At 36.9% G+C, this 24,179-nt stretch overlaps 1 protein-coding gene across 1 annotated transcript in view; it reads right to left on the bottom strand.

Annotated features, from left to right (window-relative positions):
* The window catches only part of CFAP47 (cilia and flagella associated protein 47), a 390,193-nt gene that overhangs the window by 255,844 nt on the left and 110,170 nt on the right, over positions 1-24,179 (bottom strand). Inside the window, exon 23 of the mRNA XM_066357757.1 lies at positions 7,816-8,028. Within this exon, the coding sequence (XP_066213854.1) occupies positions 7,816-8,028 (213 nt within the window). The remainder of the gene's footprint in view (positions 1-7,815; positions 8,029-24,179) is intronic.

The raw sequence follows: 24,179 nt of genomic DNA, 5'->3' as shown, positions 1-24,179 counted from the left end.
CTGTGGGTCTGATTCATGGTCTACTAGTCTCCTTAACATGACAAAGATTCCTCTCAAAACAATAAAATGTCTGGAAGAAGCATGCTAAAAATACTTATAAAAATGTTAGAAATAGCCTGACCAGTGGTGGCACAGTGGATAGAGCATCGGCCTGGGACACTGAGGACCTAGATTTGAAACCCTGAGCTCACTGGCTTGTGCACAGGGTCACCAGCACGAGTGTGGGGTCATAAACATGATCCCATGGTTGCTGGCTTCAGCCCAAGGCTGCTGGCTTAAGCAAGGGTTACTGGCTCGGCTGGAACAACACGTCCCTCTCCAGTCAAGACACATATGAGAAAGTAATCAATGAAAAACTAAGGTTCTGCCACTATGAGTTGATGCTTTTCATCTCTCTCCCTTCCTGTCTGTTCCTCTCTCTCTCTCTCTTTCTCTCTCTCTCTCTCTAAAAAAAAAAACAAAAAACAAAAAAACTAGAAACAGATCCCAACTTGCCAGGTGTACCCTACACAGATGCCAAATTATGAGGAAAACAATTAGAATCAGCTTTCATTATTCCTCTTTATTGTATTGAATTATTTTAAAAATAATATTTCAATTTTAGAGACTGTCCTATTATTTTAATGAGAGTAAGCATAACAAGTTTCATTATGCACCAAAAATGTTTCTGAATCCATAACCCAGTTGATAAAATGCTACTTATATACAGAAAAAGAGTGACATAACTAAGAGCTGTTCATTCTCTATTTTAAAAAATAAGCCTGCTTCTTTTAAGTTTCTCTCACTTTAATTCCCACTCATTTTTTAAATTCACCAATAAAGAGTGACCATGGGAAACCCTAGGCAACCTGCCCTTGGCTCAGTAAACACAGAACCCCCAGCTTTCCCCACCCTTTTGCTCACTCTTTCTCTACTGGTGACTTCATTATGTGGCCCCAGGTGTGCCTTTTACCCTCCCGGACTTGTCAGTACTAAATCATGTTTTGCAAAGTGTCCCCATAGTTGTTTTTGAGGTACATCCTGCAATCATAGCAAAAATTGCAAGGGCCAGTCCAGCCACAACAATGGCTCTGAAAGGGAAAATGTCTGTGGGACTGCCATAAGTACATAGTATATCCCAGGTGAGTGACCCCGGTATTTCTAAGCAATAGCATCACTGTATATAGGCTGAGACGCACCAAAAACAAAACAGCACATTGTCCCTAGAACTCTGGCTATGACAGGCATTAACCCTTTTGTTACTAGGTCTCGAGTCAGTTCAAGGTCCAAACGGGGTACCTGAGGCGGGTCAGGCACCAGGTCTGACGGTGACTGGCTACCAAACCCAAAGAAATATTTCAAACGTTACCCACTGGCAAGGATATACCACTTTATGCCAGCTAATCAGCTCTGATTTTAGATCAACAACATCTACCAAACATTCCTGTACATTCTTACTGTACACTTCTAATTGGCCTCTCATATATAACATGATTAGTTTTAACTTGCATTAAAACATTGAAGTCTTCCTATTCATCATGGATGATATATAACATAACAAATTTTAAAAATAATTGTATATTCAGTTTTCTTACTAAACTGACCATATTATAGCAATAAAATCCTAAGACTTGAACAGTTAAAGGGGTCTTCACCAGTTGGCTCAGTGGTAGAGTGTCTGACCAGTGTGTGGATGTCCCTGGTTTGATTTCCAGTCAGGGCACACAGGAGCAGTGACCACCTTATTCTCCACCCCTCACGCCCCCTTCTCTCTATATATCTCTCTTCCCCTCCTGCAGCCATGGCTTGATTGCTTCGAATGCTTTGGCCCTGGGTGCTAAGGATAGCACCCTGAAGCCTCTACCTCAGGCACTAAAAATAGCTTGGTTGTGAGCATGGCCCTAGATGGGCAGAGCATTGGCCCCATATGGGGGCTGACGGGTGGATCTTGGTTGGGCGCATGTTGGAGTTGATCTCCTCTCCTCTCACTTGGAAAAAGAAGGGAAAAAAAAGTTAAAGGGGAGCAAAATTCTGTGATAGAGATAATGGGACTTGATCTCAGTTCTTAGTTCTTTTTTTTTTTTTTGGTATTTTTCTGAAGCTGGAAACTGGAAGACAGTCAGACAGACTCCCGCATGCGCCCGACCGGGATCCACCCGGCACGTCCACCAGGGGGCGATGCTCTGCCCATTGGGGCATCGCTTTGTTGCAACCAGAGCCACTCTAGCGCCTGAGGCAGAGGCCACGAAGCCATTCCCAGCGCCCAGGCCATCTTTGCTCCAATGGAGCTTCGGCTGCAGGAGGGGAAGAGAGAGACAGAGAGGAAGGAGAGGGGGAGGGGTGGAGAAGCAGATGGGCGCTTCTCCTGTGTGCCCTGGCTGGGAATCGAACCCGGGACTTCCGCACGCCAGGCCGACGCTCTACCGCTGAGCCAACCGGCCAGGGCCAGTTCTTTCATTCTATAGCTGTTGAGGGTCCAAAAGATAAACAAACAGGAGTACATCAATTTCCTCTCCTGTAAATGTGGAATTATACTTAACCAGGTTAAGCTAGATAATATATTAGCAAACTAAACTAAACCTACTCTAAAACAAAGTTGGGTTGCAGGATTCTCACAGCAACACTATTTTCTAGTAATCATGTTATTTTCTGCCAAACATTTAAAAGTGTTCCACTGTTTAATCTAATCCTTCTTGATGTCATTTTTCCTTATTCAGTATTCTTTGGTCCAGTGTTTCACCAACTTTACTGTGCACAGGAATCACTTGGGGATAGTTTTAAAATACAGATGACACTGACTCCTTAGATCTCAACAGAGACTAGAAATTCTGTCTTTCAAACAAGCTCCAAGTCTGTGCCTAGGCAGCAACCTCAGCATCAAATGGGAATGTTAGACTTGCAAATTTGCAGGTCCCATCCATCACTTGGTAGACCAGGGACCAGGGACTCTGGGGGTACAGCTTGGAATCTGTTGTAAGTAGCCCTCCAATTGAGTCATATGCAGGGTAAGGTTTGAGAACCAATGTTCTAGAGCTAGTGTTCTCAACTCTGAGTTCCCATTCGACTTAAACAAGAAGCTTTTTAAATTTGCAATGCCTAGGTTACTCTTCAGACAATTTATAACCCCGTCTATGGATTAGACTGAAGTGTTTGTATTTCTTTTTTTAAATCTCCAGGTAAGTTTGGTATCCAGACATGAGAACCACAGCTCTAAAAGAGAAAGCGGCTGACATCAGAATAGCAACCCATATCTATTTGACAAATAAGTCATTGAGATTTCTTTCATTTGGCTTAAATTTTAATTTTCAGTAATTCACGTTACCTCTCTTATAAAACAGCTGATCTTTTTCTTTTCATTTGCTTTAAAGTTATTCCAATTAAAAACCTAGGGAAGATATAATTGCTTTTGAGCATAATGGATATGTGTTAAATAAACGTGAGATTTAAAAAATGTATGGAGGATCTCAGAGTTTTGATGCCACATTTCTAATTATGAACTCGCAATTCACATTTGCAGTTTAACAATGAGGCATTGCTAACTCAAGTTAACCTCCTGTTTCCTTATTTGCCGTTGAAATTAACTCTTCATTCTACAAAACGAAACACCTTATGTTTAGAGTTAATCATAGAAAAATATTAAGCTGTATTTGGCATGTCTTAGGATTTCTATGAAATAAATCACCCCAAGCCATAACTCTTTTGTTTTTTGCAAGGTCTAGAGAAAGTACCAGTCAGACTATGATTATTAAGAAAGAGAAAATTCCAAGACTTCATTCTCACAATTAAAAGTTCCTTCAGGATACAATGTTTTTTCTCCAGGACCTAGAGTAGAAACCACCATGCAAAACGGGGGATTGCAACATGCTGGCAACCCTTAATCTATTTGCTGCTGTGTGAATAATATACATTTATAAACATAAAAACAAGTATCAACTCTAAAATACATTATATATGATTTGGAGATTATCCAAAGCAATCTCACTCTCATGGTAACTGAATTGCTGCCCTTAGATTGTTACCTCATATGCCAAAAGTAAAAATAAGGAAAGTCAGAAATAGAAAAACTGAATTGATGAGAACATAAGATAATTTTAAGCTAGACTAGAGGTTGATTGGTAAAGCAGCAATGAGAGAAATTAGATTTTAATATTGCATTGCTTGACTCCCTCAAAAGCCATTCTTAATATCATTTAAACTCTTATAAATAGATATAAAAATCCCTCATAAAACCCTAAGCTTCTAAATTAAAATATATTGTTTCAATAATAAGCACATATACTCCTGTAATTTTTGTAGGAAAAGAATATATTTTCATTTTCATAAGAAATCTAAAGATCTAAAAATATCCACCTACCAGGCTGTTGGGTGGATGTCATGATACGCAGACTAGGACCTGAGTCATGTTAATTCATAGCTGTTAACCTGCTTCCTGTATTTATTATCCAGGCTTTGATTCCCATATCAATCCTGGTTCCCTTCCTATGTCCCATTCATGGCCATAAAGCAGGGCATGCAGACTGTCATTGTCTGCTTCTGCTGCCCTTTCAGCATCATCTCTCAGTTCTGCCCTATTAATAACCATCAAACCCAAAACACCAAAGTATCTTGCAAACATGAGGCTGCTTCGGCCTTCAGAACTAGTGTGTTTTTTACCACACATAATATTCTGACCACATCACCAACCCTCCCATAGATATACACAACCTGCATCCCCAGGTTTGGGGGAAATCTGGGGAAAAGACAGGCAGGGTGTGCAACCTCAGAACTGAGGGCACATGAGTGTGGAGGGGACCATTATCAATGACAGCAGACATATCAGCAAGTACCATAGTGGATAAAATTTACAGTCTTGGGCCAGTTTAACCAATCCAAATATGACAAAGTCTAAAGAAGGACACAAAATTAAAAGCCAAGCATGTTATGCCCCAAGGGGGACCACAGTATGAAATGGGCTTATATATAAAAAAGAAAGCAAAGCATGAAGGAATGAATGTTTATTTTTAACTGGAGCCATGCACTTCCACATGGACAAACAGGATACAAAAAAAAAAAAAAAAAAGATAAACACTGGCAAGAGTAATTTGTCCTTTGAGATTTTCCTCAGAAGACTATGCAGTATCCCAGATTCCTCCACCACCCCAGACATTAGTAACACCTTTTCCATTTTCATTTACTTCTTTTATTCAGTACTTTTCCATTTTATTCCTACTTCTGTTGGCACCAAAGGGTATATAAAAAATTGGGTTAAGTCTATTTTCTCTACTACACCGACCTCCATCATGGAAGGACCACTTTCTATTTCATCTTTGCTTACCCCAATCTTGGGCGGAGCACCCAAGGATTACCTCCAGTACATACAAACAGATAAAAAGCAATGAAAGAGTCCAACTGATTCCAAAAAGAACTTCTAAGGTGAAAGGGAAACACTGGAGGATTTTCTTGCTGAAAGACCTCATTTATCTCAATGGTATCAAAGGTGAAATGTCTAGCGAGACAAAGGCAAAGACAGCTTTGGGCACTGAGACTAGAAAGATGATCTGATTATATGCTTGACAGGAAACTAGATAAGGACTTAACAAGGCAGCAGTAAAGTGGGTTGTCAGTATTAAGGTTCCAGAGAGTGCTGGAACCTCATGATTTGTTGCCTGTTTCATGAAAAAGCCTTTTGTAGCCCATCTATGATTATCAAAGTTTCTAAATTAGTTCCAATAACTCCACTTTATGCTAAACCAGCAGAGGGTTGAAATGGAGTTTAATGGAAAGTAAGATAAGATGGGTGTGAAATTCAGGTCAGAGCAAACAAGTCTAGAGGCTAAAAGAAGACAAAATGACAGAGACAAGATAACAAAATCATCAAGCCTGACCACATGGTGGCGCAGTGGATAGAGTGCCAGACTAGGACATAGAGGACCCAGGTTCAAAACCTCGAGGTTGCCGGCTTTAGTGCGGGCTCATGTGGTTTGAGCACAGCTCACCAGCCTGAACCCAAGGTCGCTGGCTTGAGCAAGGGGTCACTTGGTCTGCTGAAGCCACCGCCCCCCCCCCCCCCCCCCGTCAAGGCACATATGAGAAAGCAATCAGCGAAGAACTAAGGAACCGCAACAAAGAATTGATGTTTCTCATCTCTCTCCCTTCCTGTCTGTCTGTCCCTATCTGTACCTCTCTCTGTCTCTGTCACAAAAAAATAAAATAAAATCATTAAATATAGCATCAAATATAGCACCCTCCTCCCCTAGAGACTGTTCTTAGGTCTCCATACCATCCCATTTGCTGACCAGACCTCAAAACGTCGGCACAATGAAGTCTGTTCCTCCCCGCCTGACAGGCAGTTCTACTTTTATCTAAAAGCCATCTAGCTCACACAGTATTTAGTGAAACTATTTCCTTCCCATCCTGTTATTGTGGTCTGGGCCTTGATTAGCTTTAAGGTATTCATGGATCCGTATTAGTGAACTCCAAGGTGCACCTAATGTAGTGTTTTGGGCAAAGTGTGAATTTAAGGACTAGAGAAAAGTAAAGTACAAGTAACATGCAAAAAGATACAATGTTTCCCAGGACAGAGTCAAGGAGTTCCATGCTTGAAAGGAGCCTAAATCAACACCATTATTTTTTTTTTTTAATTATTTATTTATTTATTCATTTTAGAAAGGAGAGAGAGAGACAGAGAGAGAAGGGGGGAGGAGCAGGAAGCATCAACTCCCATATGTGCCTTGACCAGGCAAGCCCAGGGTTTCGAACCGGTGACCTCAGCATTTCCAGGTCGACGCTTTATCCACTGCGCCACCACAGGTCAGGCCCATTATTTTTTTTAATGTCAACAAAAGATAGATTGTTAGCATCAAAAGAGAAAAATAGGAGTCTGAGAAGTGTAACTTAGAAGATTTTATCTATCAACATACACACAGAACTCCATGCACTGTGTTCCGGATACAACCACACTTCACCTTGGATACAATACCCTGGTAACATGTGTTTCTCTCCTTTCTCCTTTCTAATTCCTAACATGTAAGTCAAGCCTTTGACTAGGAATGACTACTATGTATTATATAATATAGTAATATATTATGTACTATAATATACTATATTATATATGGTATACTAATATATAATATAACAGTAAAATTCACACCAAAAGTTGATAAATTATCATATAAAGTAAACATATTGACAATAATCTTTAGTGTACAATTCATTCTAAAGCTACTTTTCACTATAAACATTTTAAACAAACTTTGTTCCTGTATATATTAGCCTCTTGCCATCTGGTAAGTCAAATAATCTTAGGATATATTGTAAAAGTGGGGTTTCTGGTCCTAAAAGGTAACAATTCAAAACCATGGTTTCACCAAGTTGTGTCTGAATTTCTCTTAGCCTGTTAAAACAACATGTAACAATCATATTTTAGAAATTCATTATGCTGATGTTTCTTTTTCATTTAATACTTATTTAGCATTTCCTTTGTGTCAATTCCTGTCCAGTTACTTAATAATTATTAACTCAATTTCTCATGATTACAGATGAGACTGGTTATACCCATTTTATAGATGAGGCAACTGAGACCTGCAAAAGATTAAGTAACTTCACCGAAGGTAACAGCCAGGATTGAAATCCACGTGGTCTAGTTCCAGATATTATGCTGGTGACCACTATTATGATGTTTCTCATGAGAGCAATGTTGCATTTGGAACTTTTAAAATACTTTTTATGTCCAAAGCCATTATTTTAGATGTCTCCCCTTTAACATTTTACAATAGTGTAGAATAGCATAACCATTTTCCTTTTCACTGTCAGAAACAAACAAACAAACAAACAAAAAACTACAATTAAATATCTTACTTGTTACCGTTGCTATCACAGACAAAAATACCGGTGAAAAATGACATAGGTTTAGATGATTTGAAGATCAAGCGGCAGGTGAGTGCGGCGTTAATTCCTTTGGGAGAGCCTTTGATGGTCCTGCCTTCTGGAAAACTCGCAGAAAGGGAGTAACTGCTGTCATCAGCACCAAGAAACAATGATGAGGGTATTCTGACACGTAAAGTTGTATCTCTGTTTAAAATGCAAAAACAAAAACTTGATGCGTGAAAGTAATTGGCTTTAAATGTGTTTTTCTCTGTTTTTTTTTTTTTTTTTTTTTTTTTTTTGAGGGGGAGGATAATTAAAAAAAATTAAAACAACAAATATCTATAGTAATGTACCCAATTATTAAAGATATTTTTGCATCATCTCTTATTTTCTGGTCATAATGTAAGATTGACAATGTATGAATTTAGTGAAGAACTACATAAGATGATCAAAAGTTTCTTTTTTCTTCTAAAGATGAAAAAAATGAGTTAAAACACCTGATTAAATACAATGAGTGTTTAACCACAGCCATGATATAAATAATATTGCCCTTAAATATATCCTGACAAAAACTTACCAAAAATTACATTAATAGCTAGAGCTTTATCCCATGTAGAGTAAATATTAATAGATGAATATACACACATAATTTCTTTTTAAATATGAATACTCTTCAGCACTGTATACATATATCATGAATATTTTTCAAGTATCATTATTAAAAATTTCACTTAATGTTCATGTACATCACTATAGAGCTATAAATTATTCAGCCAATCTAAAATGTTTGGAATTATGAATAACAGAGTATGTAGTGTTCACTTTAAATCAAATTAATACTTGATAACTTTTAGTGGTCTATAAATATTTAACAATATTACATTTTTATTTTATTATATGTGTAGGCTCTTATAGCAAATAAGAAGTGTTACCAAATAGGAGTCATATTTCTATAGTATTTTAATCAGAATGAACGTTATTCAGCTAATTAACTAGAAAAAGTAGAGAAAGATCTCAAGTTGAATTAATTAAATCAATATGATTTACTGCAGTGGTCCCCAAACTTTTTTGGGCCACGAACCGGTTTAATGTCAGAAAATATTTTCACAGACCGGCCTTTAGGGTGGAATGGATAAATGTATCACGTGACCAAGACAAGTGTCAAGAGTGAGTCTTAGACGGATGTAACAAAGGAAATCTGGTCATTTTTAAAAAATAAAATATCATTCAGACTTAAATATAAATAAAACGAAAATAATGTAAGTTATTTACTCTTTCTCTGTGGACTGGTACCAAATGGCCCATGGACTGGTACCAGTCCATGGCCTGGGGGTTGGGGACCACTGGTTTACTGGATAAAACAGGAAAAAATAATTTATAAATTAGGTCCTATTCTATTGCTAATTATTTTTCATTGGATAAGTCATTAATGTTGATTTTATTACAAATATAATGAGATGGTTCCATCATCTCTACAGTCTCTTTTATACGTTTATTCCATTATAACATATTTTGTAAGATTCAACTTTTGACTTGAGATCATTTTTAAATTGATACCTTCATACATTAATTCAAAACTTGAAAGACTAAAATAGTAATTTCTATATTAGACATGTTTTGCAATAAAAAATACTTTTTAGCACAAAATAATTTAAGCCACTTCTCTTTCCTGTTTAAGCAACTGAGGTTAGTATCTACTTATAAGATCGGGTCTTGAAAGAACAGTAAATTTAGACCAAGCTCCACAGCACAAGCAAGCACTCATTATATCTTGTAGGCCAAGCATCAGAAACCGGCAATTGTTCTATGCTCTCCAACTTGAATAATTTTCTTTTTATTTTCAACGATTATATCACATTTGGAACTTGTTTGAGAAATCTTTATCTAACCACAGACCAAAACATTTTTCTCTGCATATTTTTTACATTTTGACTTTCACATTTAAGCCTTTGATCCATTTGTTATGGGTTCTTGTGTATTATGTGAGACAGGAGTAGTTTGAAATAGTCTACAGAGATAATAAATTGTTCCAGCACCATTTGTTGAACCTCTTGTACCCAAAGATCTGTAATACTCCCTTTGTCAGATATTCAGTATCCATCCATGTGTGTGCCTTTTTCAAGTCTCTCTGTTCTATTCCTTTGGTCATTTTATCTATCACTGCAATATCACAAGCCCTTACCTTCTTCAAGGGTGGCATGCCTATACTTGAACCTGAATTCTTCCATATAACATGTAGAATTTTACTTGTCAATCTCTATAAAACATTTCATTTGAATTTTTACTGTCGTTGTACTGAAGAAGTATATTGATTTGTGGACAACTATCGTTTTGATAATATTACATATTTCAATTCTTAAAAATCATGGAAATCTTTAATGTCTGAGTTCTTTGTCTTAAGTTTTATAATTTTCTCCAAATAATCCCATACAGTTCTTCCACAAGCTTTGTTTGGTTTATTACTATTACCTTTAATTTTAATATCTTTATAAATAGTAATTTGAGAGTTGCATGTTCTAAATGTTGTATGCTGAAATGTTACTGAATTTTTAACATTAGACTTAGAATTTTGTATCTTCATATGATCACCATGACTTAAAATTTTGCCTGTTAATTCTTTTAATGCCCTACGTGGAAAAGCATCTGATCTATAAATAATTAGTTTTATAGCTTACTTTCCTATTCTTACATATTTTATTTCTCTTATTTCCTATTCTTACATATTTTCTCTTAACTATCTGTATGTTTTATGTCCTTCTATAAAATGTATTAGAGGCAATGATACTAGGCATCTTTCCCTTTTTTGTTGTATTTAAGGGAAATTTAGTTATTTAGATCAGTATCCATAATCTCTTTTCTAGGTTTATGATAGGAAACTTTAACAATTTAAAGAATATCTCTTTTACTCCTTTTTAAGAATTTTATCACTTTGGAATTTTATCAAATGCTTTTTTCTTATATCTATGGAAATGATCATATCCACATTCTCTTTAATTTGTAAATGTGAAAGATGAAAAGTCATTTTAGATTTTTTTATTTTCTTATTTTTCTTAAGTGGGAAGCAGGGAGGCAGAGAGATAGACTCCAGCATGTACCCCAACTGGGATTCACCCAGCAAGCCCCCATGAAGCAATGCTCTGACCATCTAGCACTGCTGCTCCGTTGCTTGGCAACCAAGCCATTCCAGCACCTGTGGTGAGGGCAAGAAGCCATCCTAAGCACCCAGGGCCAACTTGCCCCAATCAAGCCATTGCTGCAGGAGGAGAAGAGAAAAACAGAGAGAGGAGGGAGAGGGGGAGGGGTAGAGAAGCAGATGGTCATTTTTCCTGTGTGCCCTGACTAGGCATTGAACCCAGAACATCCATATGTCAGGATAACACTACCTCTGAGCCAACTGGCCAGGGCAGATTTTCTAACATTTTAGGCAAACTTAGAAATATTGGGATACACCCAGGTTGGATATAAGCTATTATTATATTTATATTATATGGGATTACATTACATTGTATTATGTTAGTCATATATTACACAAAGTGAGACAAAAGTAGTTTTATGTAATGCAATAATAATACAAGAATAAACTTTCACATACAACTGTAAACCTACTTTTGCCCCACTCTGTGGTATATTGTATTATATTATATTAGTAATACATTATATTGCATCTATATTAGTGCATTCATCATATGAAAAACTGACCTATAATTTACAGTTCTCATACTGTCATTGTCTGATTTTATAGTAAAACCTTCTAACTTCATAAGACAAACTGGGGCATATTCTCTCTTATTTATTCTCTGGAAGAATCTGTACAAGGTTTGATATATCAGTTTCTTGAATGTTTAGTAAAACTTTCCTGTAAAAACATCAGAGGATGGTATTTTCCTTGTGGGAAGATTTTAAGTACTGATTCAAAGACTTGCAATTTATCTCCAGTATGATTTTAGTAAATTACATTTTTTTCTACAAACTGCTCATTCACTAAGTTTTCAAATATAATTGAAATAAATGTCTTCATAGTATTTCGATTATTTCACTTTTCTTCATTGGATATATGGTTATGTCCCATTATTCCTAATATTATTTACTTGTGCCTTCTTTTTGTTCCTCATCAACTTCACTGTATTTGTATCTTTTATATCACAATTTCAAAGAACCAACTTTTCATTTCAGTGAGCCTATCTTCTATGTTTTCTGTTCCTTCAATTTCTACTATTTTTCATTTTATTATCCCTTGTACATTTCTTGGGTTTAGTCGACTTCCAACCATTTCTAATACCAGAATTTAAGACTCTGTATTTTCATCTAAGTACCACTTTTGCTGCATTCATAGCTTATTTACTTATTTTTTGCTTAACCACTGGATTTTGGTGTTTATTTAATACAACAGATACAGTTAACTTTAACAGGCCTAACTGTCTAATGAAAGCAACAGAAGGCCCTGGCTGGTTGGTTAAGTGGTAAAGTGTCAGCCCAGCATGTGGATGCCCCAGGTTCGATTCCCAGTCAGGATACACAGGAGAAGTAACCATCTACTTCTCCTCCCCTTCCTCTCCCCTCCCCCTTCCCTCTATCCTCCTTCCCCTCACGCAGCCATTGCTTGACTGGTTCAAGCATATTGGACCCCAGAGTTGAGGATAGCTTCATTGAGCCTCCACCTCAGGTGCTAAAAATAGCTCTGTTGTGAGCATAGCCCCAGATGGGCAGTCCATCAGCCCCAGACAGTGTTGCCAGGTGGATCCTGGACGGGGCGCAGATAGGAGTCTGTCTATCTCCCCTCCTCTCACTTGAAAAAGGGGGAAACTTTTTAGAAAAAGAGAAAGCAACAGAAGCCACAGTAAGTGTTTAATACATTTGTTTAAAAGTTTAATCTTCAACTCTAATACTCAAATACTGTTTGTAGCATTTGATTGTATTATACATGTTGTCTTCATGTTTGGATATATAGTATTAGTTATTATTTATTTGCAAAGTTCCATATGATAACTTCTTTGATTGTCCTCAAGTCTTTTTTTTAACATTTCCAAATGTATGGAATGTGTTATTTTCCTTATTGATTTTTTATTATTAGATAAGAAAACATAGTAATATGATATCAACTCTTTACAATTTGTTAAACCTGAATTACAGAATGATACACTTTCAATTTTTGTAAATATCCCAAATATGGATGAGAAATATGTGCTTTCTGTAATTGCAGGGTTCAATATTTTATAACACTATTTTAAGACTATTTTTAGTATTTTCAATAATATGGTATCAAAAAATAGTTTAACTATCTTGTTCACATTCTGTTTATCTGTACAAATGTTTTTGTCTTTTGGACTCAGCAACCATTGAGATATCTTACAATTCTCCCATTATTTTAATTTGAAGTTTATATATTTTAAGACTATTTAAATTGTGGACAGAATTTTAGAATTGTGACTGTTTCCAGGTGAGCCACATAGTTTATACTTATTTAATGACTTTTCTATATTGAAAATATGTTCTACCTCATAAAGGTTACTACACGTACATGTAATACTTCTATCCTGATTGCTTTTGCTTATGATAATACATCTTCCTATGAGTTTGTCAATTATCAACTAGAAGTGGTTTCACTCTCCAGGGGACCTGGAACAATGTGTGGAGACCTTCACTGTTCTGTCACAACCCGGGGCGTGCTATTGGGATACTGCTGCACACAGCCTCCAAAGAAACAGGAATCATCCTCCCCCAAATGTCCACAGTTCCAAAGTGGAGAAACCCTACTACCCTACTTTTTACTTCAATCTTCCTTTGTCCTTATGCTTCACATATACTACTTTTAATAGGCAGCTGAACTTTTTCTTATTAACTGTAAACATTCTCTGTCTTTTAACTAGAGTTATTCATTTACATTTTACTGCACAGCTCAACTAGAGGTTTTGCCATCGTCTTTGTTTTAGATTTAAGTTCTAGAGTATGTGTCCCTTTTTCTCTCGTGCCAGCTTAGATGAGGTTTCATTTGTTTCTATGCTGGTGGTATAATTATATAACCTTAGGGTTTAGTGGATCCCCTTACATATTTACCCTAAACATTTTATTTTAAAATTTCTAAAACTTATATTTGGTTCATTTTCAAATATACATTGTAGAATCCCATATTAATCACTAATTTTAGCAATGCCATTTAAAAAAAAATAATTGATATTCTGTGGCTGATAACTCCAATATCTGAATTACTTAAAAGTCTAAATCTCAAGAAGTTTGTTTGTGTTGACTCTAAGCTACACAGTCTTCCTTCCTTGTGATACTGTGCTCCTGTCTGGTTGATAGAAATCTGTGGAAATTGAAATATGGGCCCAATCTGAGGATGGCTTAATTTTGAGTAGAGGTTCACAAAACATGGTCCGTAGATCAGCAGTATGATCTGGAAACTTATGAAAAACACTAGTTACAGCTCATTGCAGCCTTCCTGAATCATAATTCTGGGAATGGAATGCAACAACCTCTGTTTTAAAAGAGTCCTTCAGGTGATTCTAACAAATACTAAAGTTTAAGAACTAATGATTTAGGGAAGAATTACTTTTACTGAAAGGTAGAACTTACTCATATGGAACCATCTTAGCCTCTTCCAATGTTCCTGGATTAATTTAGGAACCTCAGATTAAGTTTTCCTACCTTGAAGTTGTCCCATGAATGAAGAACAAGCCTGCATTTAGCATCATGTTCTTACAGCTTACCACTCCTACTCTGCTTTGACCTTATAAATACATACTTTCTTGGACTGATTTGATTTGAGTCTTTTGGAGACCTCCCATGCTCAGAAACATAGCAATTAAACACACACATATACATGATCTAGTGATCTACATATTTTTTTAGTGTGAAGGCTCACAGTGTATCTAGGCCAACATACTATTGGGGTTTGGGCTATTAATATATTTCTTTAAAATGAAAACAGACTGCATTCAGCTCTAGTATACGCATGAGTTAGGCAAAATTCCAAGAAGCCCCAAAGAGTCCTGTCCCTTGGTGTACAAACTCTGTGTAATTCCCATCCCTTGGGCCACAAGACATATAAATATGATGAGACATCACTGGTGATTGTTATGTTATACAGCAATGATAAAGGAACTTTCCATCCCTGGCTGGTGGCTCAGGAGATAGAGTGAGTATTTGGACGCCTAGTATTTGGACGTCCTGGGTTCAATTCGTGGTCAGGGCACACAGAAGAAGAAACCATGTGCTTTTCACCCCCTCCTGTTCCCTCTATTCTCCCTCTTCCTTTCCAGAGTCAGTGACTTGACTGGCTCAAGTGTGGCCCTGAGCACTGAGGATAGCTCCATTGGAGTGCATCAGCCTCAGGTGCTAAAAGTAGCTTGGTACCTGAGCATCAACCCCAGACAGAGTGTTCCCAGGTGAATCCCAGTTGGGGAACATGCAGGAGTGTGCCTCACTCTCTCCCTTCCTTTCACTTAAAAAAGAAAAAAAGGAACTTTCTATATGTAACTAAGGTCTAGTCAAATGAAGTTAGGTGGATCAGAGTCAATTAGATGAGATCTTATAAAGAAGTTTAGAGGTCAGACACAAAGAAGTCAAGAGATGGTCTACTTTTTGCTTTGGATAAATAGCGTACCAAATTGGAGGAGGAACCACATAGCTAGGACTTGAGAGTGGCCTCTAAGAGCTGAGAGTGGACCTAGCCCAACAGCCAGCAAGAAAATGATGCCTTAGTCCTACAACTGCAACAATAAATTCTGCCAACAACCAGGGAGCTTGGAGGAAAACTGAGCCTCAGATAAGACTGCTGCTACTGCCCACCCCTTGATTTCTACCTATTGAGACTGTCAGCAATAGACACAGTCAAACTAACCCAGACTCCTGACACAAAGATACTCTGAGATAACAAACTCATGTTTTAAGGAATAAAGTCTGTGGTAATCTGTCATACAGCAATAGAAAACTAACACTCTGAGTTTTTAAGCTTACTTTTTATACCATAAAAAGAGACAAAAATTTTTATAAGAAAATTAAATGACCGTAAGATAACTAAATGGCCTTTTTTTGTATTTTTAATTTAAATTTAAAGTTAAATATTTTAATAGTTTGTTCTAAGTATAGAAACAATTTAGACATTCCTCATAACTCATACACACAAACAAAAAACACACAAAGAAAATATGGTAAATTCACATTAAGCATTTACCTGTAATAACTTTGAGGTAAAATTTTGATCTCCATCTCAGTTGACAAATTCAAAGGAGCAGGGGTGAAAAATACGAAAGGACGGTCAAATAATAACTTGGGCGATTTTATCTCTCCGACCAGGTGTAACATTTGATAGCAAACTGGGATATTATTTAAACGTAGAGGAACATTAGCTGTGTATTTTTTAGGAAGAACTAAAAGAAAAAAAATTAAATATTTTAGATTAGTTTACACCAAAAAACACACACATAATTTAAATATTACTAAGTATTAAAATGTACAAGAAAGTTACAGTTCAATGTAGCAGAACAGATTACCCAGAAACTGGATTTATCCTGCCAAGGAATTTAAGGCATGTAATGAGGAGTCATTGATATAAAAATCTTTCAAAGTGCACTATTGTCAAAAAATAGAGCAAGTTTTCTTAAAGTAGATTTTCATTATTATAGGAAAAACACATGTAGCTGAGAAAACAGTACAATAGGACTTTTCTTATTGTTTTCTGTGTGTTACCAGGAGCTACCAATTTCTGTAGTACATACAGTATGGAAAAGACGTCAGACAATTATTATAACGATCTCAAGAGACTACTAAGAAATGAATGTGCTGAGAGGAAAGAAATATGCATTCTCCCAGATTTTTTTAATTTATGAAGGGTTCCAGGGTTTACTGGCTGATTTCACCTGGTAGGAAAAGACAAGAAATTGTCATGTTTCTCACTATCTAATGCAACTCACTATGAGGAAAGGCAATTTGAGTTGGACAAAAGGGATGAGCATAGGGGGCTGCATGCTAGCCCTGGGGGACAAGTTTCATCACAGCAAGTTGCCAATGCCCTTTAGACTCAAATCCCGAAGTCTATTATCTCAAAGGAGGAAAATGTGGTCTGGTGAGTATAAACTCAATGTGTTATCTTAGAGTCTAAGAACTGGACACTAGAGTGGTCTGGCAGGGATCGGGGTTATTAAGGAGACCTGTGGCCCTGGCCAGTTTGCTCAGTGGTAGAGCATCAACCTGGCATGTGGAAGTCCCAGGTTCATTTCCTGGTCAGGGTATACAGGAGAAGCAATCATTTGCTTCTCTTTCTCTCCCTCCCTTCTCTCTCTCTTCCCTTCCTGCAGCCATGGCTTGATTGATTCAAGCCCATCTCCCCAGGCACTGATGGCTCCATGGAGCCTCTACCTCAAGTGCTAAAAATAGCTTGGTTATGAGCATCTGCCCAGATGGGCAGAGCATTGGGCCCAGATGAGGGTCACTGGGTAGATCCTGGTCAGGGCACATGTGGAAATCTGTGTCTCTATCTTCCCTCCTCTTAAATAAAAAAAATAAAAATAAAAAAAGGAGACCTGCTCAGAGGATGAGAATGTTCTGGATGATGCAGAGCCATGTTCAAAAGTGACATTGTGAACCATAAGCAAAACCAGTGGTCTCATTCAACTGATAAAACCCACATGTTCACTCTGTACTGGATGCCTTTACTTGTTCAAATAAACCCTTTCCTTGTTCAAAAAATCTGGGCTCCTTGGAAAATGGGAGGTGGCTGGAAAAGGTAGAGAAGAGAGGCTTCCTAATAATGACAGATGTCTATTAGAAAGACTATGTGAAAATATAAGAGATTGTATCTGCACTTTGATCTGACAAAATAAGTTCCAATAATTTATGTATTTAAAGCATTGTAACTCTCTTGGATATGGATAGTTTCATTTAATGAATCTGATACGGTTAAAATTTTTTTAAGAAAAAATAACAAATTTTAGAGTCAGGCAAGGTTTTAAGACTTATTGAATTCTAAATTTTGAATGGATTATTTCAAGATTATTTCTGGGTTTCAGACCTCTTAAAGGTTTCTGGGTCACAGGGAAATGGCTTCGTTGTGTAACTTATGAGTACAAAGGATTCGATCACACTTCTCTCTCATTTGAGATGTAAATTATATAAACATCTTACAGGCATTTTTTTTTTAACAATTAGGTTCAGTTCCTAAGGAGGGAACCCTAAATTTGACAGCTTGGGCTCAGCTCCATACTGAAGAAAAAAACAAATGGAAATGCTTCTTATTTCATTCTAGATTGTCCAGTCCATTTCATCTGGATCTAAATGTTGGTAGGAACATAAAAGAAAGGCTCTCTATTTAAACACAGAAGGTGGCTTTAGCCGAACTATTTCTTTCAGGACTTGACACAGTAGATACTGAGGAGAAATACACAGAAATATACAATGAAACCTCATTATTTTAACAAAATAAACCTCAGAATGCAGGGACTACTGGATGTATATCATATTTTCAGAGTTCTAAGCAGAGGTAATAAAAGATGAAACATTTTAACCCTATTAATCACAGTACCCATGTACTTTTTCTGATGCATAAAACTAAAACAAATTACACAGTGCCATGCTAACAGATGTGAGTGAGACATGTTCATGCAACATCATGCTAACAGAATAGTATTGAGGAAGAAAACAGAGTTCAAGGAACTCTCTAGAACAGGGGTCCCCAAACTTTTTATACAGGGGGCCAGTTCACTGTTACTCAGACCGTTGGAGGGCTGGACTATAAAAAAAACCTGAACAAATCCCTATGCACACTGCACATATCTTAAAGTAAAAAAGCAAAACGGGAACAAATACAATATTTAAAATAAAGAACAAGTAAATTTAAATCAACAAACTGACCAGTATTTCAATGGGAACTATGGGCCTGCTTTTGGCTAACGAGATGGTCAATGTGCTCCTCTCACTGACCACCAATGAAAAAGGTGCCCCTTCCGGAAGTGCGGTGGGGTTGGGGGGGGGCTTGATAAATGGCCTCAGGGGGCCGCAAGCGGCCCGCTGGCCATAGTTTGGGGACCCCTGCTCTAGAAAGCTTAAAAGCTATGGCACATTCTTATCATGGCTTTTCTATTGATCACATAGCTAGCTGTGGGTATTTTACTTTGATTGTCACATGCATAAAACACAGTGGTGTCCTAAAAATTCTGATACAAGTGATTTATTGAGAGTGCTCTCAGGAGGAGCCTGTAAGTAAATGAGGAAGCAGAACAGGGCAGGGCAAGAGGCTATGAAAAGGTGTGGTTTTAGAATCCAGATTCAGCCTGATCCCATAAGGAGTTCTGGGATGAATTCACCAAGAGATTGTCCCACCCACAGGAGGGAGTGGGCAGGGCCACCTGAGGTAGTGGTGGTGGTGAAACTTAAACTCCTAGACATGTCTGCATGAGATATCTTCATTCAGCCAAGGGGACAGACATAACCTATCAGGAATCAACACCCGCAACTAAGCAATGGATAGGAAAGCCCAGTCATGAGAATCTAGATAGAGCCAAACAGCATATACAGCAGAATGCAAACTTAATGTTGATTTATAAGGAAAAAAACTAGGAAGAATAACAGGTAAGTTACTATAACTCCTTCTAGACAGAAAAATAGCTTGGAAATGGCATTCCGTATGCTTATTCCATTATAGCACATAAACTAAATAAGCACATGCTTTAAATTAGAGAAAATAGCAATACAGACTTTCTCAATAAAATTAAAAAAAATCTTCATAGCTGATTTTTTTTTCAAGCACCTTCCTGCTGTTGCTTTGTTCTGGTCTGCTTCAAGAAACTGGTTGTCAAAACCCTTACTTCCTGAAGCTCATTACCAAGAAAACTCTGTTCTTTTTTCTGCAGCAGGGATTCTCATGCTGCGAATTTTCTAAGGCATGTGCACCCTGGGTGCCAGGCTTGGAAAACACTGAGGCTATTTACATGAAGACAAAAACAAGCTCACCCGTGGGGAGCTAAGAGTTTAGCCACATAAATTAGATTCAAAAATAGTGAGTAACTCAGACGCAGGAGGAACTAGAGATTCATTTAGAGACCAGTGTGAGTCACATATACTAATCACATCCCAGCGTCCGTCCCCGTGGCAGTCCAAGCAAAGGACAAGAAGGGCAAGTGAAAAAAAAGTAAGAACCACCCCACTAGAACTCTCCGAAGCCCTGACAGTGTCAGGCAGCCCTGCTAGGTGACCAGCATGTCAGGGTCTAGCCAGAGTATGATCTTTTAATATCCAGTTGAATTGTTTGCTAGTATTGTTTTTCAATTCATTAATTTTTAATCTTCAGTTTGCGAGTATTTTGTTGCTCATTTTTACACCAGTGTTCATCAAAGATATTGGCCTAATTTCCTATCGTCTCCTTGTCCAGCTTTGGCATCAAGGTGATGCTATCCTCATGAAATGAGTCTGAAAGGGGCCCCTTCTCTTCAGTTTTTCCTAGAATTTGAAAAGAATCCATATTACTTCCTTAAAGATTTGGTAGAATTCTCCAGTGCGGCTATCTGGTCCTGGGGTATGCTTTGCTGAGAAATGTTTAATTGCTGACTCAATGATCTTACTAGTCACAGGTCTGTTCAGCCCATGATCTTTAAAAGCTATTTTAGAAGAAAAAAGCTTCAGTTTTTAACAAGGAAGGTAACAACTGAACACACAAATAACTAAAGTATGATACAAGTATATGTTAAATATGTTCAGCTGATGTTAGAGGGAATAGTGGAAATGTACATCTGAAAATCCATTCTTCGGTGAAAGCAATGACAATACTGCTGGAGTTTTAGATTGTCACAGTTGCTTCAATAAGATAGTTTGGCAGTTTCTTAAAATGTCAAATATCAAATAATCCTAGGACCCAACAATTCCACTCCACAATACATGGCCTAGTTAACAAAAACATGTGTCCACGCTAAACTATACATGAATGTTCATAACTGTTACTCATAATAGACAAAAAGTAGAAACAATCCAAATGTCCATTAACTGAATGGACACTGAATGTCTTATGAATAGAAAATATGTGATATAGCCATACAACTATTTGGCAATCAAAAGGAAGGAAATACTGATTCATGCTACAACATGGATGGGCCTTGAAATTATTATGCTATGTCAAAGAAGTCAATCACAAGAGGATACACGTTGTATGACTCTATTTATATGACATGCCCACAGTAATGATATTCTAAGAAATAGGAAATAAAGTAGTGTTCAGCACTGGCTGAATGGAGGGGATACAGGGAGTAACTACTAATGGGTATGGGCTTTCCTTTCTCAGGTGATGAGTACATTCTAAAATTAGACTGTGGTGATAGTTGCACAACTAAACTACCATATTGTATACTTTTTAAAGATGAATTTCGTGGTGACAATTAAATTTTAATAAAGTTGTATTTAGGAAAATTATGCTTTAAATACAATTCAAAGTATAACTATAAAACAATCCCATCTGAGTGTGAATTATGTCTTTCTTAGGGTATCTGAGGCAAAACAGAAGGCATCTTTTTGAAATCGCTACTAAAGAAAAGTTAAAAGGCTGTATTCAGTGCCTTGTGAGCAAGGAATAGTAAAATTGTCTGCACTAGAAGAAAATATATGGTGGTAACCAAAGATGCTATCCAAGTTTCAACTCAAAAGTCTTCTGTAACTCAACCCCAAGTCTCCAGAGATTTCAGTCTCTGTCCAGTTGTTTGACCCAGACAAACCCAGCACTCTTACCCAACCTGCTAGCTTTGATCTGCTAGAGACTTGCCTCATGTTTCTTTAATGACTTAGAGATGAAGAAATCTCTAGAAATGATTTAAAAATGTGAGGAACTGAATGTTGTATAACCTTTTACATAGCACACAAACTGAAAATAAAATTCCAAATTATTTCAGCAAACTCTTGACATATTGAGAGTAAAAGGAAACTCACAGAATGATTTTTATTTTATCTGTGGCTGAGTTCACTGATATTCCTTCATCTTAGAGCAGATAGGAAAATATATTTTGAAGTATTTTTAAAGATTTAAAGATTATCACAAAGAGAATAGAAATAAGAGGTATAGTATGTCAAACTAAAATTTGATCAATACATATAACTTAAAAAAAAGTATAAGAAAATATAAAATTGCATGAAATAAATTTATAACACAAAATATAAATAAGCCACATTAGACAAATTTTTCATAACATCTAAATATACAAAGCAAAACTATTGAAATCAAGAAAATTTTTAACAAACTGACATAATAACACGTCAGACAGATTACAGTAACAACTATAATACAACTTTAAATGTAATTGTAATGTCTAACCTTGTATTAACAGATTCAGGAGGAAGATAAGGAGTCAGAGGAGAGGGGGAAGAGGAAAGATATAAATATTGTAAATGAAGAGACAACTTTAAGAGTTACCATAATTTTATATTATTAACGATTGCTTAGAAAACAATGTAGAATAATATTTGAAAAACTTCCAGCTCTAGCCAGAGAAGTTCAGTATAGAAGTGCCAGATAAAATATAAATATATTCCTTTAATGTAGTGATAGTTAATTTAAAGGAATAATGAAAAAAATCTCATTACCGATAATGATGTATATAAAATAAAACTTTAATTACTGAAAAAAAAATATTCTCTGAAGTGAAAAACTCAATTATGTGCCTTTTTCTAGAAACTAGATAAAAACAAACTACAGTTCATTTCCAAAAGTAAATGTGTAAGAATTGCCATGCAGTTCTGTAACAGATACTTAATGAGAAAAAATTTGTCATACTAATTATAAAATTATACAATAAAATTGCTGTAATTAAAAAAACCCCACCAGAAATGAAGTAAAGATATAGCTAAATAGAGATACTAGCCAGCTTCCCCTAAAGCAGGGGTCGGGAACCTATGGCTTGCGAGCCAGATGTGGCTCTTTCGATGGCTGCATCTGGCTCGCAGACAAATCTTTAATAAAAAAAATAATAACGTTAAAAGTATAAAACATTCTCATGTATTACAATCCATTCATTTCCTACCGCTCATGTTCATGGTTGCAGGTAGCTGGAGCCAATCACAGCTGTCCTCCGGGACGACAACAAATTTTTATTGGATAATGCCTAACGTACACGGGTGGTTATATGGCTCTCACGGAATTACATTTTAAAATATGTGGCGTTCATGGCTCTCTCAGCTAAAAAGGTTCCTGAATCCTCCTTCCCTAAAGTAAGTAATCCAAGAGCACAAGCAAGATGATGCAATTTCTTTTCAGACTGAGCTTTGGAAGGCCCATACTCAGTGGTGGGATTCAGTCAGTTCGCACCTGTTCCTGTTCGGCAGAACCAATACTTAATTTTTTGTTGAGGTTGGCAAACCAGTTGTTAAAATGGCACTTGTAATCACGGTTCTCTCTAAGGCGGGTGCCTGGCTTGCCGGCCATGTAACAATCACAAATTTACATTCTTTACTCTTTTTTAATGTTCATTGTACCACGGAGTATTCTAAGAGCTCATAGTAATGTTTATTTCATCCATAGGGGAAAAAAATTACAAGTGGAGACACTACTCAAGAAGCAATATGGCAATACCTTAACAGTTTTATTTATTTTTTTGTCAGGTATTTAATATTTTTTCATTAATGTTTTAAAACCCTTTCTTGGTCCTGGCCAGTTGGCTCAATGGTAGAGCATCAGCCTGGCGTGCAGGAGTCCCAGGTTCGATTCCCAGCCAGGGCACACAGGAGAAGCGCCCATCTGCTTCTCCACCCCTCCCCCTCTCCTTCCTCTCTGTCTCTCTCTTCCCCTCCCGCTGCCAAGGCTCCATTGGAGCAAAGTTGGCCAGGGCGCTGAGGATGGCTCCGTGGCCTCTGCTCAGGCCCTAGAATGGCCCTGGTTGCAACAGAGCAACGCCCAAAGATGGGCAGAGCATCGCCCCCTGGTGGGCATGCCAGGTGGATCCTGGTCAGACGCATGCGGGAGTCTGTCTGACTGCCTCCCTGTTTCCAACTTCAGAAAAATACAAAAAAAAAATAATAATAAAATAAATAAAACCCTTTCTTATAACAATTTACTTTTGTGTACCTCTTTTTTTGTTCTTATTTAAGTTTGAAATGAATAAAATAAACTACCTTTCGATATATCTTCTTTTTGTACTTACAATGGTCATTAGGGCAGAGTATCGTTTGTTAATTATTTGAATCCCACCATTATTCATAATTATTGCATTCACAATATCCCATGGGCTATATATCAGCCCTATTTGATTTGAGAGAGGATTATAATGGAATTAATACTAGTAGGTGAGAATCACTGGGAGCCATTTTTTTAGGATGATTAACAGAAAATTCTAGTAAGAAACTTCTTAAAACTGTTTTAAAAACATATAACAAAAAATTAAAATTTT

The sequence above is a fragment of the Saccopteryx leptura genome, chromosome X (genome assembly GCF_036850995.1).
Source record: "Saccopteryx leptura isolate mSacLep1 chromosome X, mSacLep1_pri_phased_curated, whole genome shotgun sequence".
Classification (NCBI taxonomy): Eukaryota; Metazoa; Chordata; class Mammalia; order Chiroptera; family Emballonuridae; genus Saccopteryx; species Saccopteryx leptura.
Note: the sequence above shows the minus strand (reverse complement) of the source record. Positions and strands in the feature narration are given on the sequence as shown.